Source organism: Strigops habroptila, chromosome 7, assembly GCF_004027225.2.
Source record: "Strigops habroptila isolate Jane chromosome 7, bStrHab1.2.pri, whole genome shotgun sequence".
Taxonomy (NCBI): Eukaryota; Metazoa; Chordata; class Aves; order Psittaciformes; family Psittacidae; genus Strigops; species Strigops habroptila.
In genome coordinates, this window is record NC_044283.2 from 34,204,169 (window position 1) to 34,222,425 (window position 18,257).

At 43.6% G+C, this 18,257-nt stretch overlaps 1 protein-coding gene across 6 annotated transcripts in view; it reads right to left on the reverse strand.

Annotated features, from left to right (window-relative positions):
• Positions 1 to 10,533: 10,533 nt before the first annotated feature.
• The window catches only part of STOX2 (storkhead box 2), a 148,845-nt gene continuing 141,121 nt past the window's right edge, over positions 10,534 to 18,257 (reverse strand). For all 6 annotated transcript variants that reach the window (XM_030492081.1, XM_030492082.1, XM_030492083.1 and 3 more), the window contains exon 4: positions 10,534 to 16,266. In XM_030492081.1, coding sequence (XP_030347941.1) covers positions 16,071 to 16,266 — 196 coding nt within the window. In that variant the 3' untranslated portion in view covers positions 10,534 to 16,070. The remainder of the gene's footprint in view (positions 16,267 to 18,257) is intronic.

Sequence of the window (18,257 nt, forward strand, 5' to 3'; positions counted from 1 at the left end):
TTTATCTTGTCTTCCTCACATTAACTGACCACAGAGGCAGGGAAGGGATGATGGAGGAGAAGCAGTGCAGGTGCTTCATACCAATGAGCCCTTTAATTCGCAGCAGGACTCCCTTTGAACTGGCAGCACTGCCAAGGTTTTGCCCAGAGATGCTACCCTCGTCTCCCATGAACATGGGTCCCACAAACAGGAGGGTGCTGAGGGACCACCTCCATGGGGGCAGCACGGGAATCAGTCTCAGTCAGCTCCCCACTGCGGTGCCAAAAAAGGCAATTTCTCACCTAAATGGGATGCAAGTACCAGGACCTCATAGCTAAGGGCTGAATTAGAGGATTTTGTGGTGCTGGCCACCTTTGTTGTCTCCTAACTGCTCAGCAGAAGTCAAAACTCCGCTCCTCAGGGTGAAATGCAGACCAAATGAGCTCGGGGAAGTGAAAGGCATTGGAAAAGCTCCATGTAACATCTCCCCCTCCTCCTTTTCCCGTAGGACTGTGGCGGAGCCGGCAGGCGGTTGCAAATCCAACAGGATTTTGTTAAGAAAACATGGCCTAATGAAGGGAAAAGTTTGAAACCCTCTGTTTTATCATAATGAGTCTTTAATAGTTGCTTTGAAAGACAGCTTTCATCTCCATGGAAAAAAGGGTTTTGTGTAGGGACTGAAACATTTTTATGTTAAGGGACGGTTATTGAGGAGAAGAAGAACATTTCAGAATGACACTTGTCTAAACGCCGTAATTCTTAAGCTTTGTACAGGTGTTTACAGCTGTATAGATCAGTCTGACAAAATCTGAATTATATGGAAGACGCCATGGACGTGCAAACCGGTATAACATTACCCCAAATCTGGCAAGTTTGTATCAATGGCACCGTTTCCACTCTACCAGCCCAGTTCCATGAGGAAATCACCGCAGGCTGCCTGCAGAGCTGTTTGGTCTCTCCCTCCCCCTGCCTGGCACCCGTTCGGTGGCTTCCCTTAAAGCCATACCACCGTTGGGTGCCGGGTCCCCTCGAAGCCACAACCGCCACACTGTGAGGCTTCCCATTTCCACTGCTCCCACCGGTTTCCTGGCTGTCCGAGAAGTGTCACCTGCTGGACCGGCTGATAAGCTCCTGCTCTGGGGTGCAGGACGTCCAGCAGCAGCAGCACTGCAAGGGGTGCAGCCTCCTACATCATGGCTGGGATGGCCGGGGTGGGAAGGAGGTAAGAGACCCCCCTTTACCAGTCTGGGGGTGCCCCACCACCGCCCCCCACCTCAGAGCAGAGGAGGGAAGAGGAACACAGCCTCCCTGCCAAAAAATGGGGTGCTTTAAGTAGGCACTTAAAGCGGGGAGAAATCAGTACATTTTAGGCAGAAGGGTTGTAGCAAGCAAAGTAACCATCAGAACTTTTCTTTCACTCTGTTTCTCGTTACACTTTTTTTTCTCTTTCTCCCCCATAGTTCTCTTTCTGTTACCATTTATTCTATAGCTGATTCCTTCTCCCACAGCACCAAGCCCCACCACTCCAAACCTGCTGTGCCCATGTAGTTTCCTGAGCAAGTCTCCTACCTGCTTCTGCCTTGAGTTCAATAGCAGAATGAGTAGCTTCAGAAAGACATGGGTGTTTACATGGCCTTTAATGATCCTTGACAGGTATCAGCTGGGTATACTTCCAAACGCAGAGAACTTGGGCTGCATCTACAGCTGTTTGTGGTGTTATTAAAGCTTGAACCCACTAGTGGGAAACAAAGCAATGCAGAAGAGGGGAGCGGAGTGCAGCAGGGATGAGTGACACAGCTCCTCGCTCTGTTACTTGTTCTCACTCGCAGCTTTGCTCTAGGTGAAATGTGGCACCCTCAGGTTAGGCAGCCCCAGCGGTGCTGCCCAGGAGGGCTCTGAGCTTTCATCAGCACAGGGGTCTCTCATTAAAGCGATGAAAGACAGCAAGGAAACAGTGGGGTGGACTGAGTGGGCTGTGGCAGGGAACACATGGTGCCCATTCCCTGTACCAGCATGGATCAGGGCTCTGGGGAGCTCATTTCACTTTTCCCTTGGCTGCAGCAGATGAGGCATTTTAGTATCAGGATTGTAGCAGCCTTTGGGAGCCAGGGGCACGAGTGTGCACACAGGAGCTGCCTGTGTCCCATGCTGAGGGGTCGCAGGCATGTGTTCAGAACAGGCAGTTCCAGCCGTTCTTCAGTGGTCCAATGTGCTGCTCATCCTACAACACTAAAACAACCACTGCACTGGCACTCATTTGTGCTCCCCTGTGCAGGTTAATTTTGCCTCTGCAGGCCATGGCCATACAAAGTGACTCAGGAGGGGCCTGCTTCTGATTTCTGAGAGGAGCATCCCACCCTCTACATGACACCCAGGCAGAATGAGGTTCTGTCAAATTCAAGCTTAATTTATTAAATTAATAATTTATTTTTAATAATTTAATTTTTATTTTATTATAAATATTTCATTTATATTTATATATTATATATTTATATATTGTATATTATATATTATATATTTATGTTTATGTTTATATTTATTCATATAAATATTTTACTATAATTATTTTATTATAACTTATTTTATTTTTAATAATTTGGCTGCCCACCCATCCCTCCATCCATCCATCCATCCTCCATCCATCCCTCCATCACTCCATCCCTCTATCGGTCCATCAGTAAATCTCTCTCCCTTGCTATTCCATCCGTGTCTTCCCCATATTGGTGGGCTTTTGGTGGCAAGACTTCCCATAGCAGCTGTGAAGGAGGACAAAATAAAAGCTTAATATCTTTTAAGGTGAAGTTCAAGCACTTTATGAGCTGGATTATACAACACTGCTGCAGGGGCTGGATGGGACGACCTGGAACACCCGCTCCTGCCCTAATCTCAGATGTTTTCTTGTAAGAATATTTTTTTTCCCCTTTAAACAGAATGAACTTGAGAGAGCCCTGAGTTTTCCTTGCATTTCAGACTGCCTCTTTCTGCAAGAACAAATGGGATGGACAAATGCAAGTCCCACTGACAAGAAGATATTTAATATCCATGATGTGGGGAGCTTTCCAGTGAAAGACAGGCTCTGTTTTGCTCAGAAATAGCTGAATGCAGCCTATAAAGGCCCAGCAATTAATCATGCATTTGAAGAAATACAATCCAGTCACAGGGGCCGAATTTTAGATGCTCACTCCTCCACTTTGGACAGTGACAAATTAAGGCCCATACAAAAGCAGGTGTGGCTCTTGAAGGAGCCCTCTGAGGGCAATTAAACCAGGAAACCAGCTGGTAGGTGTGCAGATGTGACAGCTAGAGCAGCTTCAGAATTAATACAAAGGAGGAGGATGGAGCAATTAATGGTGTAGGAGCTGCAGTGAATGAGACTGGGTCTGCTCTCCAAAGGGGCTGGCTCCGTGGCAGGTGAAGTGCCTCATCATGTGGGATGGGCAGAGCTGTGACAGCCACATGTCCCCACTGCCCTGGAGAGCTGCCCTGCACCTACCACTGATGGGCTGCAAATGAAGCCCCCAACAAAGGACCGCACAAACCACATCCCACAGCTTCCCTCTGTGCCCTGGGAGTGCTGCATTCAGGGGTGTCTGAAGCTGATGGCCTGGGCACCTCTGGTAATGCCTGCGTACCCTGTGATGGAAAAGGAAAAGGGCTGAGATCAAGGGTGGGTTTTCCCAAATCAGCTCCAATGAGCCAGGTCTGCTCCGATCCAACAGGCAGCATCCAGCCAGGTGTCACATATGGTGCTTCATCGTTCCTGATCAGTTCACCAGCTCCAGTGTTCACTGTTCTGAATCAGTCAAGAAAATGGTTATTTTTTTCCCATTGAAAACACATAAAATAGTTCAGATACATGTCAAATATTGAAGGATTTGTAATTTGCCGTCAGGGTTACCATTTAGGAAGTGTTAGCAGATTTATAAATAGTGCTGTGAAAACAAACTATGAATCAGTCCAAGCCAGAGCTCCTCATCCTGGTTGGAAAAGGATGCCACCATGATTGTCTTCACAATTTCTCTGTGCTGTTCCTCCCATATTTACTTCTACTCCACCTCTCTCCACACATCCAGAGGTGTGAGGTACCACTGGGACAGCATTTTGTGGAAACTACCTTCTGCCCAAAGGGCGGGCTGGGGAACTGGTCTCATCTGCCTCACCAAAGTCTGTTCTTCCCAAGTAATTTGTTGATACAAATCTCTTTCCTGCTGTGAATTATATGGACTATGTCTCAGAAAAAGCTGTTGAGAGATTGCTAGAGATGATTTGTTTGGTTCTTCTCCCCCCTTGTCCATAGGAAAGGATTGCTTCCACTAACATTAAGCTTTGGCATACAATAACCCTTCCAGGAAGCTGAGCACAGCAGTGTTCCATTTGAGGCTGCTGGTAGCATGGCAGGGTGGACATGGTCTTCCCAGTTTCAACTTCTAAATAAAAAGAAAATCTCTCTAGTGAAGAGCTGCTCAGCCCCTTGCCTGTGTCTGTGAAGACGAGTATTGAAGCCACTTCCTATTTTCATTGGCCCTATTTCCAGCAGGGTGTTGATGACGCATGGGAAGTTTTCCATGTAAAAGGGACTCTCTCTCTGCATTCACCCCACACTAGCCTTGCTGTTTGTCACCCGTGTGGGTAGTGACAGCCCTGACAGTGCCATCCTAGCCAGCATGCCAAATAATAACTCAGGTGGGCAGCTTCCCCATGGGAAATATCCATTCCCAGTGCCTCTATGCTTGGGCATAGGCAGTGATTGCAGCATGGAGGCCCTGTGTGGGCTAATAGGTTTCATATAAAACAACGCATCCTAAGACTGAACGATTTCTCTTATAACGAGGTCAGCACCGGGCCTGGGCCAAGGAGGAGGGTCCCAGCCGGCCAGTAACAAACCCAGCCTCAAAATGCAGTCCTTGCCAAAGATCCTGCAAGGGTGGAACAAAAGAGGTGACCAGAGTGAGCCACGAACACGAACTGAGGCTGTACTGAGCACACCATCTGCAGCTGCAGGACCGAGACAGTCTTTGCCAGCACTTTTCTTCTGGGGATGGGAATGGAATAATTTGGAGCTGGCATTAGGTAACCAAAGATGAGTCTTATATAACGATCTGAAACTGTTCTGCATCCCCCTTCTAGTCTCTGTGACAGCCACAGCTCGAAACAGAAATGCCTCCCAGTGACGTTTAAAAGGTTTCATATACCAGTGTGGTAAATAGAGCCAGTGCCAAAACTTCCCTGCCTCCGAGGAGGAGAAACAATTGCTCGTTGCTTATCCATCTCTCTCCCATAATCTACTGTGTCTGGAGACTGCTGCCACATGCAAACATCTGGGATGCATCACGGATCTTCTCCTGCTGGAGAGAGATGTTTTTTTGGACGTAAACTAAGCTTGGAGGCGCTCTGCAGCCTCTGCAAGGGAACAAACAGCAAGTTATTGCACGTACGATAGGAACAGGGGGAAAGAAGGGGGAAAATTTTATTCCAAGACGAATGCGGGAGCCTTGAGGGTGAGCACAACCTTCACGAGCACAAACTTCTTGTGCACCCAGGGAGGGAAAAGGCTGATGGGTTGAGACAAGTAATTATGACTTGTGTTTTAGGCGGCTGCCTGAGCAGAGGGGAGTACTGCCAGGAGCACCGAGCACCCCACCAGCTTTGCAAGCTGTGCCTAGTTCCTACCTAGAGGGTGAAGGATGGCAAGTTGTTCTTCAGGCCAGGAGTTAACCAGGAGTAAGGAGGGCCATGGTGCTAAGCAGTAGAGAGGAGGAGCACCCGTGGCAGCACTGCTGGGCAGGACCTGCCAGGATCCTTCTATCCCTTCTCACAGGGCTTCTTCCAGGATCCATCCCGCCTGTGAATGGGCAGTTCCAGGGGAGCCAGCCCCAGGTACCCTCAATGGCTGTGTCCCACCTCCTGGCTGGGCATCGCTCAGAGACACCACATCCTTCAGCACATCCACAGGCGCAGGTCAGCATATACTGGTACCGATTGCTCTTTGGTTTAGGTCTGTAGGAACCATGAAGGCAGGCACATGTAGTTCCCCGCCTCAGCTGGCTTTTGGGAGACCAGCATCCTTCAATCTCCATGTAATGCAGAGATCTTTCGTTTCTTCTGTCTTGAGCTAACAGCCTTCTTCTCAAACTGGTGGTCCCAACAGTGACTCCCAGGCTACTGACATACACCCTCACGTTCCTCTTCGTTTTAGTGAAATCTTTCGAATTTTTAAGCCCTAATACTCCAATTCCCTTGTTCTCTGTCTAGAGAAAAGCATCTGCCCTCCCTCCCTTCCCCTCACATTGCAGACCCCAGTCTGGAAGAAATCTGGGCAGAAGCTGGCTTCCTGATGGCCCTTCTGTTCATGGAGACTCACGATGTGGTTGCACCACTGTCTGCATTATCCATAGCATAAGGCAGCAGTCATGAGGCAGAACTCACACACTACATGTCAGTATAGTCCAGAGATTATTTTCTTCTTTTTACCAAAAAATAAATGCCAGCAGCCTTCATTTTCAGCCTGCCATGTGGGACTAAGTCACTCTCCTCTGTCTTGAGACCAAAGCTGGTGGTCTCAACTGGCTGGACCTGATGATTAGTTAGCCCTGCTACTAATCTGACGCCAAAAAGGCAGCTTCCTCCTTAGCAACATCCCAAGCGGCTCATTTAGAAAGACAAACAGCTCTGAAATCTGCAGTGGTCTAAATATTTTAAGGCAATAGTATTTTATTAGTTTCTGGTTCAAGAAAAGTCCACTCATCTCCAGGCAAATGTTTCAAATGCAGCAAAGAGCTTTTCAAAGCTGTCTGTCATTCTGTGGGGCTTTAGTTTTCTGGGGCTTTTGGTTTTTACCTCCGCCTTCAGAAGTAAGTGGGTTTCTCGTTTTGTTTTTTCTGTACAAGTTGTGATTTGGTGAAACCACTATCTGCTGTCTAACAGTGAAGCATGAGAAATACCGTCTCTCCATACTGGGTGACAGGTAACAATAAAAGGTAACAGGCAAAGGGTCTACCTTTAAGGAGGAACAATAAATATATTGGCTGCCTTAGACCTGAGGACTCTTGAGTTTCTTCGTTGTGAATGAATAATAAATCTCTGCTGGTGACTACTTACAAATAAAACACTACAGCTGAAACATACAATGGCTTTCTTCAGAAATAAGTGGCGAGAAGACGGGACATAGTGCTGCCCATGATGTCGGTGTGCGCAGGAGTCAAAGGACGGCAGAGCAACAACAGAGCTGAGGAGCTTTTCAGGTTTCCTCTCCTATTATGTGGGCTGGCTGTGCCCTTCCCCTCCATGGGACAAGGTAGATGTCCTGGGTTCTGGTCAAGGTCCCTCTGTGGGCTTTGCACCTCTTTTCCTCAAGCTGGGCACGGGGGTGGCCTCAAGTGCTTGCACCACGATGGACAAAGTGTCCCCTGCTCCTGCCCTCCTCGTGGTGCCTCCCCTGACTGATGCTTCTACCGGAGACTGTGGAGGTTACTGTTTTACTGAGCAGCTCTGCCAGGGCTGTGCCTTAGATAAGGATTACAGCCGGCCCCATTACAAGCATCTGCGAATGATCACCAGCTTGTGTTAAACTGCTGGATGCCAACTAGGACTTCTCTGGCAGGTTCACCCTGGGCCCGAGCCAGAGGCAAGCACTGAACTGGACAGAGAAGAGCCTCTCCCCCAACAGCCTCCCTGTGCAGGGGCAAGCAGCAGCAAGGGCCTGGGCTGCAGGGCTCGCCAGGGAGGGAGCTGAGCCTGGGGTTGGGGTCGAGGTGCCTGGGGTGGGCTGGGCAAGGAGCAGCAGTGCGGAGGGAGGAGAGGGGCTCGCCACGGAGGCGGGGGCAGCATTCACTGGTGTACCCTTTCACTTCTGCACAAAGACAGCCTACACATGCGGAAGGCCGCTGGCTCCTGCTTGTTTTCTCACTGCCAGTGCAAAGCCTGGAGGCACTGGAAGCTGCTTTTGCAGCTTCCTGCCAGACTGACCCTCTTTGGCACTTACCAGACACCCAGTTCAATTTTACCAGGTGCTGACAAGCACAGGGACAAGATGAGAGACATGCAAAGAACTCAAAACAAAAGGCTCAAGGTTTCTATAAGAAAACAAGCAAGCAAACAGGGTACGTAACTATTTCAGTGTATGCACAGACATGCTGGTAGATGTGTTTACTGTCTTTGCTTACTCTCAAATAGCTGGCAGCATAGGGTTAAGTTTTCTGTGCTTATCAGGATGAGAGATAAGGAAAAAGATATAAAAAAAAAGTGCTTGGGATTTCCCATTCCCAGTCCCCATTCATCACATCTGTGACAACTGGGCTAAAAATACACTGTTAAACATGAGGACCTAAAGGCTTAGAAGGAAGTTGGTTACAAATGCAAGTTCAGCCATCTCAACACAAAATCACTGCTGGCTATCGAAGTCCCAGCATCTTTGACTCTGCTGCAAATCCCTTCACGTACCAGCTGTTAACAGTGCTGGAGCAGTGGGCTCCTTCCTTGCCATTCAGGAAAGGCCAGTAAGGTTTTCCTCACAGCCATTCTGAGAAGCACAGCTGGGTATTTTTATAATTGTTTCTCTAAGAATTTACATGGGGCCTTGCTTGGTGCCCTGAGGAAGACCAATACGACCTGTTGTTCCAGCGCTGTTCCGGTTTTGGGTCTCCTCTTTAAGCCCGTAAAGCACAGGGATGCTGGGCAGAAAAGCACAGTGTTGAAAAAAGGAGCAGCGGTCAGAAGAAAGAACAGAAGGGACTGAAAGCGAGGGCATATTTACACTCCTAAACTTTTTTAAGATCACAAACCTGCAACAGCATGGCTTGAAGGGAAGTGCTGACAGGAGCACCTGTCCTGAAGCAGCTGACCACCTTTTCCTCTCTGAGGTCTTTCTGATGAGCAGGGAGAGAGAAAAAGAGAAAGTAATGGAAAGTGGGGAGAAGACACTATAGGATTAGGATGAATTTGAGAGGGGAGGGTGAGAAAAGGGGCAGAGGACATCTCACGTCAAGAAATGTGTGGATAAAAAACCTCCCACAACCTAAAGGAGAATAAATGTGAAGAAGGAGCAGGAGGAGATTCTGAGAGATGGGAAAAAAGACAAAATGGAAGAAGGACATTACAGAAAATAAGTTGGAAAGAAAACAACAGACTCTAAAGAAACAGTTGAGAGGCGGATGGAGGGAACATCTAAAGAGAACTTTAAAAAATGTTATTTTATAGATGCGAGATATCTGTATACACAGGGATGGAAATCTGCTGTTTTGACTCAATGCTCCCAGGAGAAAGGCATGATCCAACAGCAAGAGAATAGTTCTTCAGCCAAACAGTAGCCCTAGACGTTTTAAGTATGTTATAGGCCACGTTTTAGCAAAAAGATGTCACTTGCTTAAAATTTTCAGTTCACCTGTCAGCGAAGTATAAAGAGAACTAAAGCCATGTTTCTAAGCAAGTTTCAAAGCGCAAGGTGTGATGGGTTTGGACAACAGTCATTTCTTTCCAAGTAATGATCGGCCTAATCTATCACCTAAAATACGAGCCCACTATCACGACAGAAGCAGAAACAAAGCTCTCTGTGAGGAGGAAACAGTACTTGCAAACTTCTCCAGCAATACTAAAAAGGCCTTGAAAGTCCAACTCTGACCATCACCCAAAATTGGCTTTGCCTGTGCAAGGCACTAAGTAAGTCAGTGCCAGCAAAGCCCTAACCAAAACCTGCCTGGCTTCGGCTTTTTTTCCTCCTATAATGAAAATTCCACAATTTCAAGGAGATGGATTACAAAGGGAGATGGACAAAGGGGAACCAACAAACACTACATGTAGCATAGTAATAGTACGTGCCACCAGCAGGTGACAAGCCAAGGTGCTTACAACAGCACCTACTTCCAACAGATGCTGCTTTGTTTTTTATCTTGTAAACCTTGTAAGTACTCACAGCCAACCTTGGCAAACAGCAGTTCTCAAGGCAAAACTGCAAGCTCCTGAAGCCTAAACTTTCTCAAAACCTTCTTCCAAGTGGTGGCAGAAGACAGACAACATGTTACGCTGTCCACTTGGGCCTTTCCAATCAGCTGCTGTCACAGTGTGGAAAATAAAACTCACTATTTTTTTGAAGAATGTGAAGAAACTTCCTTGCTAGAGCCCTTTCTCTTGGGTGTGTGCACCAGGTCCTCTTTTGGCTCATGAGTATGGAGAGAAAAGAGTGACCTGACAGCTGTTGCTCTTGGCATCAGTATGTCCCAATGGACTTCTTGTTTCCTGGAGTTCGGGTGCACCTTGGCTGGGCGCTCATGGGTTCAGTGGAGATCACACTCCCCTGCACCCATCACCTTTACGTCCAGTCCAAACCAGGATCTCTCAAAATCGGTGAATTTTCTCTCTTGTGCTCTTACTAGAATGACTCTGAGACCTTTTACGAAGCACACATGAACATAGCAAGTTTGTTACAGCCCTTGTTTTCCTGAGGTTTTTGGTTTGTTGTGCAAGGTTTCCTAAGTGAGAGAGAGAAACAGTGTGTTACATGGAAACATTAAGTATTTTCTCTAAAAACCACCGATGGGTGCAAAGAATCCACTTAAAACATATAACCAAATGTTATTTAATATTTTAAAAAGTAACACAATCCAAAATGGATATTTCACACAACACTACATAAACAACATGAACACAATATTACCATATGGAGGGACTTTCAAATATAGACTTACAAAAATCCCTGTCCTTTTTTTTTTCCTTTAAATTATTATACTAAGCATGACAAGTAATCATCATTTACAATATGGTACACTGACACAATAAAAACCATGTTACAAATGTGCTGTTATAAATCAGTAACGTTAGGGAAGACATTTCATGAACTGCAATTATTTCATATGAAATACTATACAATATAAACAGAACATCCATCTTGGATGACCTTTACAGCAACCAGAGACCAAGTAATTTTTTAATTTTTTTTTTTTCAGTGCAAACACATTTATACAAGGCAGTCTTGGCTGCAAAACTCCCTTCTAACATACAGTAAGTCCCACTTGCATTTATTAACTCATTTAAACCTAATGCAACAGCCACATTCAGTCACTCACAGAAAATTACCTGCAGAATTATGATCCCTTTAAACTTAAATTTCCTCCACATATAAAAGTAACATCTGTGCCAATTACTCCAAGGGCCCTTTCATACTTCTGGGTGGGTACCCTTTGGGTGGCTCTAACCGCTATACAACACGAGGGCAGCGTTCCGCGCGGAAGATCGCCCTTCCGAGGTGGGACAGGCGCGGCGGCTGTCGCAGCATCCCGGCTGGGTGGCTGTGCCCAGGCTGCCCTTCCAGAGCCAGGTGCGTGCGAGTGGCCTTCTGCTCCTTCTCTGCACTTGGTGTCTCGGGGCAGGGGAGGAACACGGAAACCCTCAGCTCAGAACTGAGCTTCAATGGAGTTAACGACCCATTCCCATCTCCATCAGATCCGCGGGAGATCAGGGGAGTTACGACAGATTTGCACCTGCATAAACCAACGTTTAGAGCGCCGCTATATAAGAAGTGTGATAGTCCCGTTTTCTTCTAGCACCAGCTTGGCTTTTGGTGGGTCCACTGCATGCTTCTCACGCAGCAGTGATGCACTTTACTTATGCTGGGGGGAACATTTTCGATATATACCCCATTTTTTTAAAGAATTTTGTAAAAAATAGAACTTTTCTCTCTAATACTGTACAGTTTTCTTCAGAAGAGCAAAGAGAATTGTAAACTGTGGGTGTGACACCAGATTAAGAGTGCTATTTGCTTTTTCAGCACAACAATTTGAACAACCGTGTCGGGAAAAGCTCTGCGAAATGTATTTGAAAAACAATTTTTTTATTAAAATAACTGCTTCGAAAACCACCACTGGCAGTACGCTTGTGACGGAAAACGTGGTTGGTTTTGGCACTGCTAATCCAAGAGTCCTTGCAGGACTGCAAAGTAGTTTCTCTGTTACTTAAACTGAACATATCAAAGAGTAACTTCAGAGTATAAACAATAAACACTTTGGTTAACTATTAAACTTACTCCAGTAACTTTAAGAAAACAACTGGTTAATAAATTAGCCTGCAGACTCTTGGCCTTCCTGTTTTCCAATGTGCCTGGACACTAAGTAGGGCCAGCGAACCCTGCCTACCCCACAGGCTCGCCAGGCTTAGCTGGTGCCATAACAAGTGCTTCGAGGCCCTCGGGTAAAAAGGTATGATGTAAATGCAGAGTATTGTCCGTGTTTATGATGGCCTCTGAATACTGGTTTGCTTGTTCTCTTTTCTAATAACAACTACTGCTGGCAAGCACTTAAGACCATGGTTGTCATTAAAATATTTGTTTTCCAATACATTTTACTCCTAAAAGTCGAATGAACATTGTTTCACGCATAACAGACGTTTTACAGTGGTGCAAGAAGTCAAATGGCTAATGATTTCTTACAATTTTTAACTGAAAGCCTTAAAATGGCAAAATTAGCTCAACTGATGATTGTGTATTAATTTGCATCAGAATAATGGTACTAGGTTTGCTGAAAGGTGTTCATAAATTAGGATTTGTATATAAATGTGATCTGCTTAGGTTCAACTGCCACTTTCTTCCTTTGGTTTTTGGAAAAATCCTTCTTGCTTCCCTCCTGAAAGGTGGCTTGTTGCAGCTGGCTACTTTTCAAAAGCCAGCTTGATTTTTCTTGGAAACTCGCCCATGTTCTTTGAACAATAGGCACATACCTTGAGTAGGGACCCTAATACTGCTCCCAGCAAAGTCAATTAAAGGCTGTTGGTAATTTCCATAGGAGCAAGCATTTCAGGTGCACACAACCTAGAAAACAGAGTGTGTATCATTAAAGGAAGAGCTGTTTTAACACCCTTGTTAGTTCAGAGAAACCATGACCTGATATGTTGACAAAGATGGACGCAGAATAGGGCCCAAAGTATTCGAAGGCTGCCAAGAAAATACCCAGAGTGTCTTCTGTTAAACCCCAAACCATCTATCATATTTCACAGTCTATAGATGTTCCTAATTTGCTAAATTACAAATACATTTTCAAGTTCTACCAGGCAGAAATTTTAGCAGTAACTGGGGAGAGGATAGAAGGTTTTAGCCTTCCTTTCACTTTTATCCCAATTATGCAGCCTTGTCAAAGTCTTAAAGTGACTCATCTAAAAGCCAGATTTTTAATATTGTAGAAGGAAATTGTGGCAATGGAGACATGATGACTTCATATGCAAGCATTGACACACAAGAGAACGCCATGACCTAATGCTTCAAAGTTTTTAACCTTGCTTTGTACAATACACTTTTCACGTTGCTGCATTTCATCAAATTCATGGAGGTAGTTATATGTGTAAAAAAAATTACCATAAAAGTAACATGTTGTATTATAATAATACATATTAAGTGTGCAAAATGCCGACAGATTTGTGTTGACCCTTTACAGTTGAACACAACACAGATTCAACCTAATCTAACTCTGTAAACCTTTAAATTGATACATTAGCAGAAGAATGATAGATAAGCAACCATGTAATACAAGGCTATGATTTCATCAAAGGATTAGGGTGACATAAAGCACTCAAGCTCCACTCTCGTGGCTTTGTTACTAGAACCTCAAGATGGAATTTCCTTATATTCCATTGTTGATATTAAAAGGAAAAAGAAAAATAAATTCAAGATTAGAACGTTTCTATTTGAAACTTCTGTTTACATTCCATATTCCAAGAGTCACATTAATATTGGTACAATGCCATGTCAACATTAATATGACGTTTACGTTGTCTGCTGGTCTCTGGGAACTTTAGAAAATATCATACTACACAGTTTATAGGAATGCACCATCATATTTTGTTGGAATTATATCTTCTGTACAACCAGCTGCCTGCATAAATTCTGATTAGTTTATGACAAATATTTCTCCCAAAGGTGAAATTTGTTTCTGCTGTTCACATTTTAATGCTGCTGTTAGTACTTCAGATCATCACTGTAAATTTTTTTATCGTTTTGACATTTTTATTTACTGAATTGATACATACTACTGATGTCAGAGCTCATCTTGGAAACAAAATCACAGTCAGCCACTGCATAGTATATAACAATTCCCCACAAAAACTCTGACTGTACAGTTCGCATGGAATAAGTACGGCTGGAGTTACACATTGGATAATAAGATGCGTCATGCAAAGCATTATATGGTAATTAGAGCACATCTGGGAAGGTATGATAAGGCAGAAGGCTAAAGGCCAAGTGACTTTGATAACCAACCAAAAGCACAATAATTTTCTTTATGTGCACTGAAAGGTCTTATTGCTCCTATGAAATGGAAATTATACAGTGAAACCAAGGAAAACAGACCTGTGCATTGACTGGGTGTTCTTGACAGAAGGGGAAACTGATTGTGTCCAGAGTTAGAAAGCCATTTTATAAGTAAATGAACTATATCCAACTGTGTAACATAAGGCTTCTGATGAGAACAGAGAACATGAGTGAAGCTCAAATGACATTGTGTACAGCATAATACACATCACCAGAACCTGATGGAAATACTGGTTTTCAATATGTATAGTTGAGTTTCATACCTGTGTACTACAAGAGCTAGACAATGTAAATGTCGCTTTTCCTTGCAACAATTTGGGCTGTTGAACATTTTAGTATCTTTGTTATTCTTCCACCAAATTCATCTGTTCTGATTAAAAAAAAAAAAAAAAAAGAAGAAAAAGTTAAATTTGAAGTCAGTTTTTTGCACTATCAGGTTGCATGAGTAACAGAGCAGAATGTGACCCTACACCTACAAATTACTCTTGGAATTTAAGTATCCGTAGAAGTTACTCTGCAGTAATTAGCATAGTACTAATTACTCTGAAGTAACAGTTTAGGGGAGAGCAATTAGGATATACCATACCAACAGAACTCAGGTTTCTACTGCCAACCATGTGGACACATTTAATTTCTAGAAATCAGATATGTCCATAAAACGCTAAATTGCAAATAACATCCACTGAATAAAAAGGCCAGAAGTTTATAATTCTCTAAATTTTGTTCTCTGGTAATCACTACAATGTATGCTATTTTTAATAGCCTAATTTAGGCACTCTATTTAATAAGCTACATAAAATAGATTTACGTCCTTCCACTAGAAAGAAATCAATTCTTCAGGCCATACTTGTCATTTATATCATAAGGAATATTTTTGTTCCAAGAAATTAGTTATCCTGACTCCTATATTAATGGCAAGTTGCAACACCAGAAGTGACACAAGAAATAGATTATCTTTTTTAAATACTTGATTTATACTGAAGACATTTGTTGTTTTTTGTGTCACTCCACATTGTGGCTTCATGACAGTTATAACTTTCCCTTCCCTTCCCACTCCCCCCTCTATGCAAAGGCTCACCTCCTCATTTGTGACTATGGAAGGTCAAGTAGCATGTCTCATTAAGTAAACATCTCTCATGATTTTGAAACACAAAAGGAGAAGTGCCTCCCTTCCCACCCTCCATACTTGGAAAAAACCAAAACAAACCCCAAATCTCTTTTTACTCGCTTAAATGGGTATTTGCAAAATTGTGTCACAAGAACGCACAGTGAAAATGACTGATTAGTATTAATAATTCAAAGATAGAGCTGAGGTCATCACTTGTCATGTTTGGCATTGTTTTTCCTCATGGTGATCCTGCCTGGTTACTTTCAGTAGTGGCTCAGTTTCTGAAGCAAAAAACAATCAACTCTGCAGCAGAGTTTAGCCTCTGACCAGGGGCATCACACATCTGTGGCATTTTTTTTTAAATGAAGTTGGCAACTGCATGGACATTGAAAATGCAGATTTACACTTACAGTGTCTAGACTTTCATATATGTGCTCAGTTACAATTAAGTGAAGCAAAAAGTGTACATATTATCCCTACTGCTATTCTGTTGCTACAGAGCCGCAAATGTGAAAAGCGATACCTTGAAATAAAGATTTCTTTGTTGCCCCTAGTCTACATAGCAGCACAGTTTAAGTAAACACTAAAACTGTGGTTGAGATGCTTTTTTTTATTTTTCCCCAAAGATGTAAACATCAGTCCCAGTGTCGTAAACTTTGCTGTATAGGACGAGACAGAAGATCTGAGGCAGGATGACTATCAGACACTAGTGACAGAAGCTTGCAGGCAGTTAGCAGGTTTCTGCAGTTTCTCAGCTTCACTTGTGGGTGGGTCTGCAGTGGCTCGGAAGTTGAATGTTGGGCCCGCGCCACCATGTGCAGGGCTCAGAGCTGGGTTCTGACGTCTGTTGCTTTCAACAATACTTGAAGTGTTGGATGCCAGGCTCTCACGAGTACTAGAATGGAAAAGAAATATGTATACATGCTCATATATCACATGCCTATATATTTATTGACCAGACAGGAAAGGAGAATAGAGTGTTTTATAATAGGCTTCCTGTGTTTGTATGTTATGTCATGTCAATGAACCATCTCATTTTGACAGTACACACATGTTCCTCCAAAACGGTTTCCAGAGGTACTCAGCAGTCATCATACTGTAACACAGGCATAGCACTAAGCAGAGCTGAAGCTGTCACACAAACTGGAAGCTGAACCAGTACCAAGCATCTGGATTTTTCACCCAAGGAAATAGCTTCCATTTTGCATATGGAACATATTAATTTTCTCTCCTGACTGATGCATTTTTGCAAAGTAACTTCATCAAATCAGCTCTGTGACTAGGCCCAGCTAGGAGGGTAATCATGTAACACAGCTTCCTTTATTGTCTCCTCTTCTACTTACGTTTTTGTACAGAAAATATTAACCAAAAATGCTACTTTACATTAAACCCACAATGCTTCTAAATACTTGTTGAAGCAACTGCAACTGATAAGATGCTGAGAAATCTTAACTGCCTTGTCTGTGATCATGCCCTAAACAACAACTAGTGCTGCTATTTCATTCATAAAATGGACAACATTCCTTCCATTCTAACATGTCACTTATCCAAGGGAGTGACAGGGCACTGAGAGCTTTTAAAGACTAAACCTTTTAATGACATATCTAATTATGTACACAGAGGAGCCTGGATTTTAGTCTACAGCTTTTAAAAAACTGATAGCAAGATATGCTACAGCTAGTTTTACCACTACTACTTTTTGTTATCTTTCTGCTCTTAGTATTTTTTGATCTCCAAATAATGTGTTCCTGTGCAGACAGAGGTTTGTTTTTCAAATAGTCATGTGGCCCCTGCTTACGTATCCTTCACCTATTATTATCCCTACTTCTTTGCAAAATGACATCACCACTTGCTGTGGAGATGCTGACAAAATACGTTTAGAGAACTGAATGGGTTTGTTGAATGAGCACTAGAAACAAAGATACTAACGACAGAATTTCAGAGTCAGTTTAAAGTCAACCTAAATTTACCTGCTACTGAAAGGGGCAGCTCTTGCCTGCCTTGTGTGGACCTGACCCTGCCACATGTTCCTGCTGCTTCCCTGATGCTGAGCCTTGCACCCAGCCAGATCAGGAACTGCTCTCAGTTAAATACTAGCCCTAAGAAGAAAGAAAAGAACAACAAAAAAGATAAAAAAAAAATTAGTACTACCATCAGGGGAAGAGTAGGAATGAACAGCTTTGGATGTGGCAGGGGAGAAATGTGTCAGTGCATGGCATAGGCGAAGGAAGAAACAACTTGTTTAGTTGTAGGGAGATTTAAATCATCTTAAACCAGCTGCATCTGGAAAATCACTGATGCTTTTAGGAAAACTCCCATATTATCTTTTAAATTGGTCAAATTGGTTCTGATCATCTTCTGCCAATTATCGCCTTATTGTCAGTACTTCCAAACAGCTATGATGGGTGACGCACACAGCAAGAGATCTCTGTGAGCTACAATGACGTGTGGTGCACTTCTGTTCCTCAGTTTTTGATTCCTCTCCCTCTGCTTCTTAATGAAAATAGATGCAACCTCTGCTTTTCAGAGATCATTCAGTATTATATCATTCTTTACGGGACCACCAATTCCAGATCTTCAAACATTTTCAATTCCGGTATTACAAACTGACCATTACAACATGTATACACAAAGACTGCAGTGAGAATTTTGCATGCAGAGTAATGCCAAGATTAGCTCTTTCTTTAGGTGACAAAAGAGCAGCAGTATTATATAAGCTCTAAAAATAAAGGAATAAAATGATTGTTGACAGCTAAGTTTTATTATATATACAACTTGCATAGAAGCAATGAACAAAATACTGTGAGGCTGTTTTCCCAATGGTGATGTGTTCATGAATTAGCACACAAAATACTTCAAGTCAAATGACCATTGTAAATCTCTAAC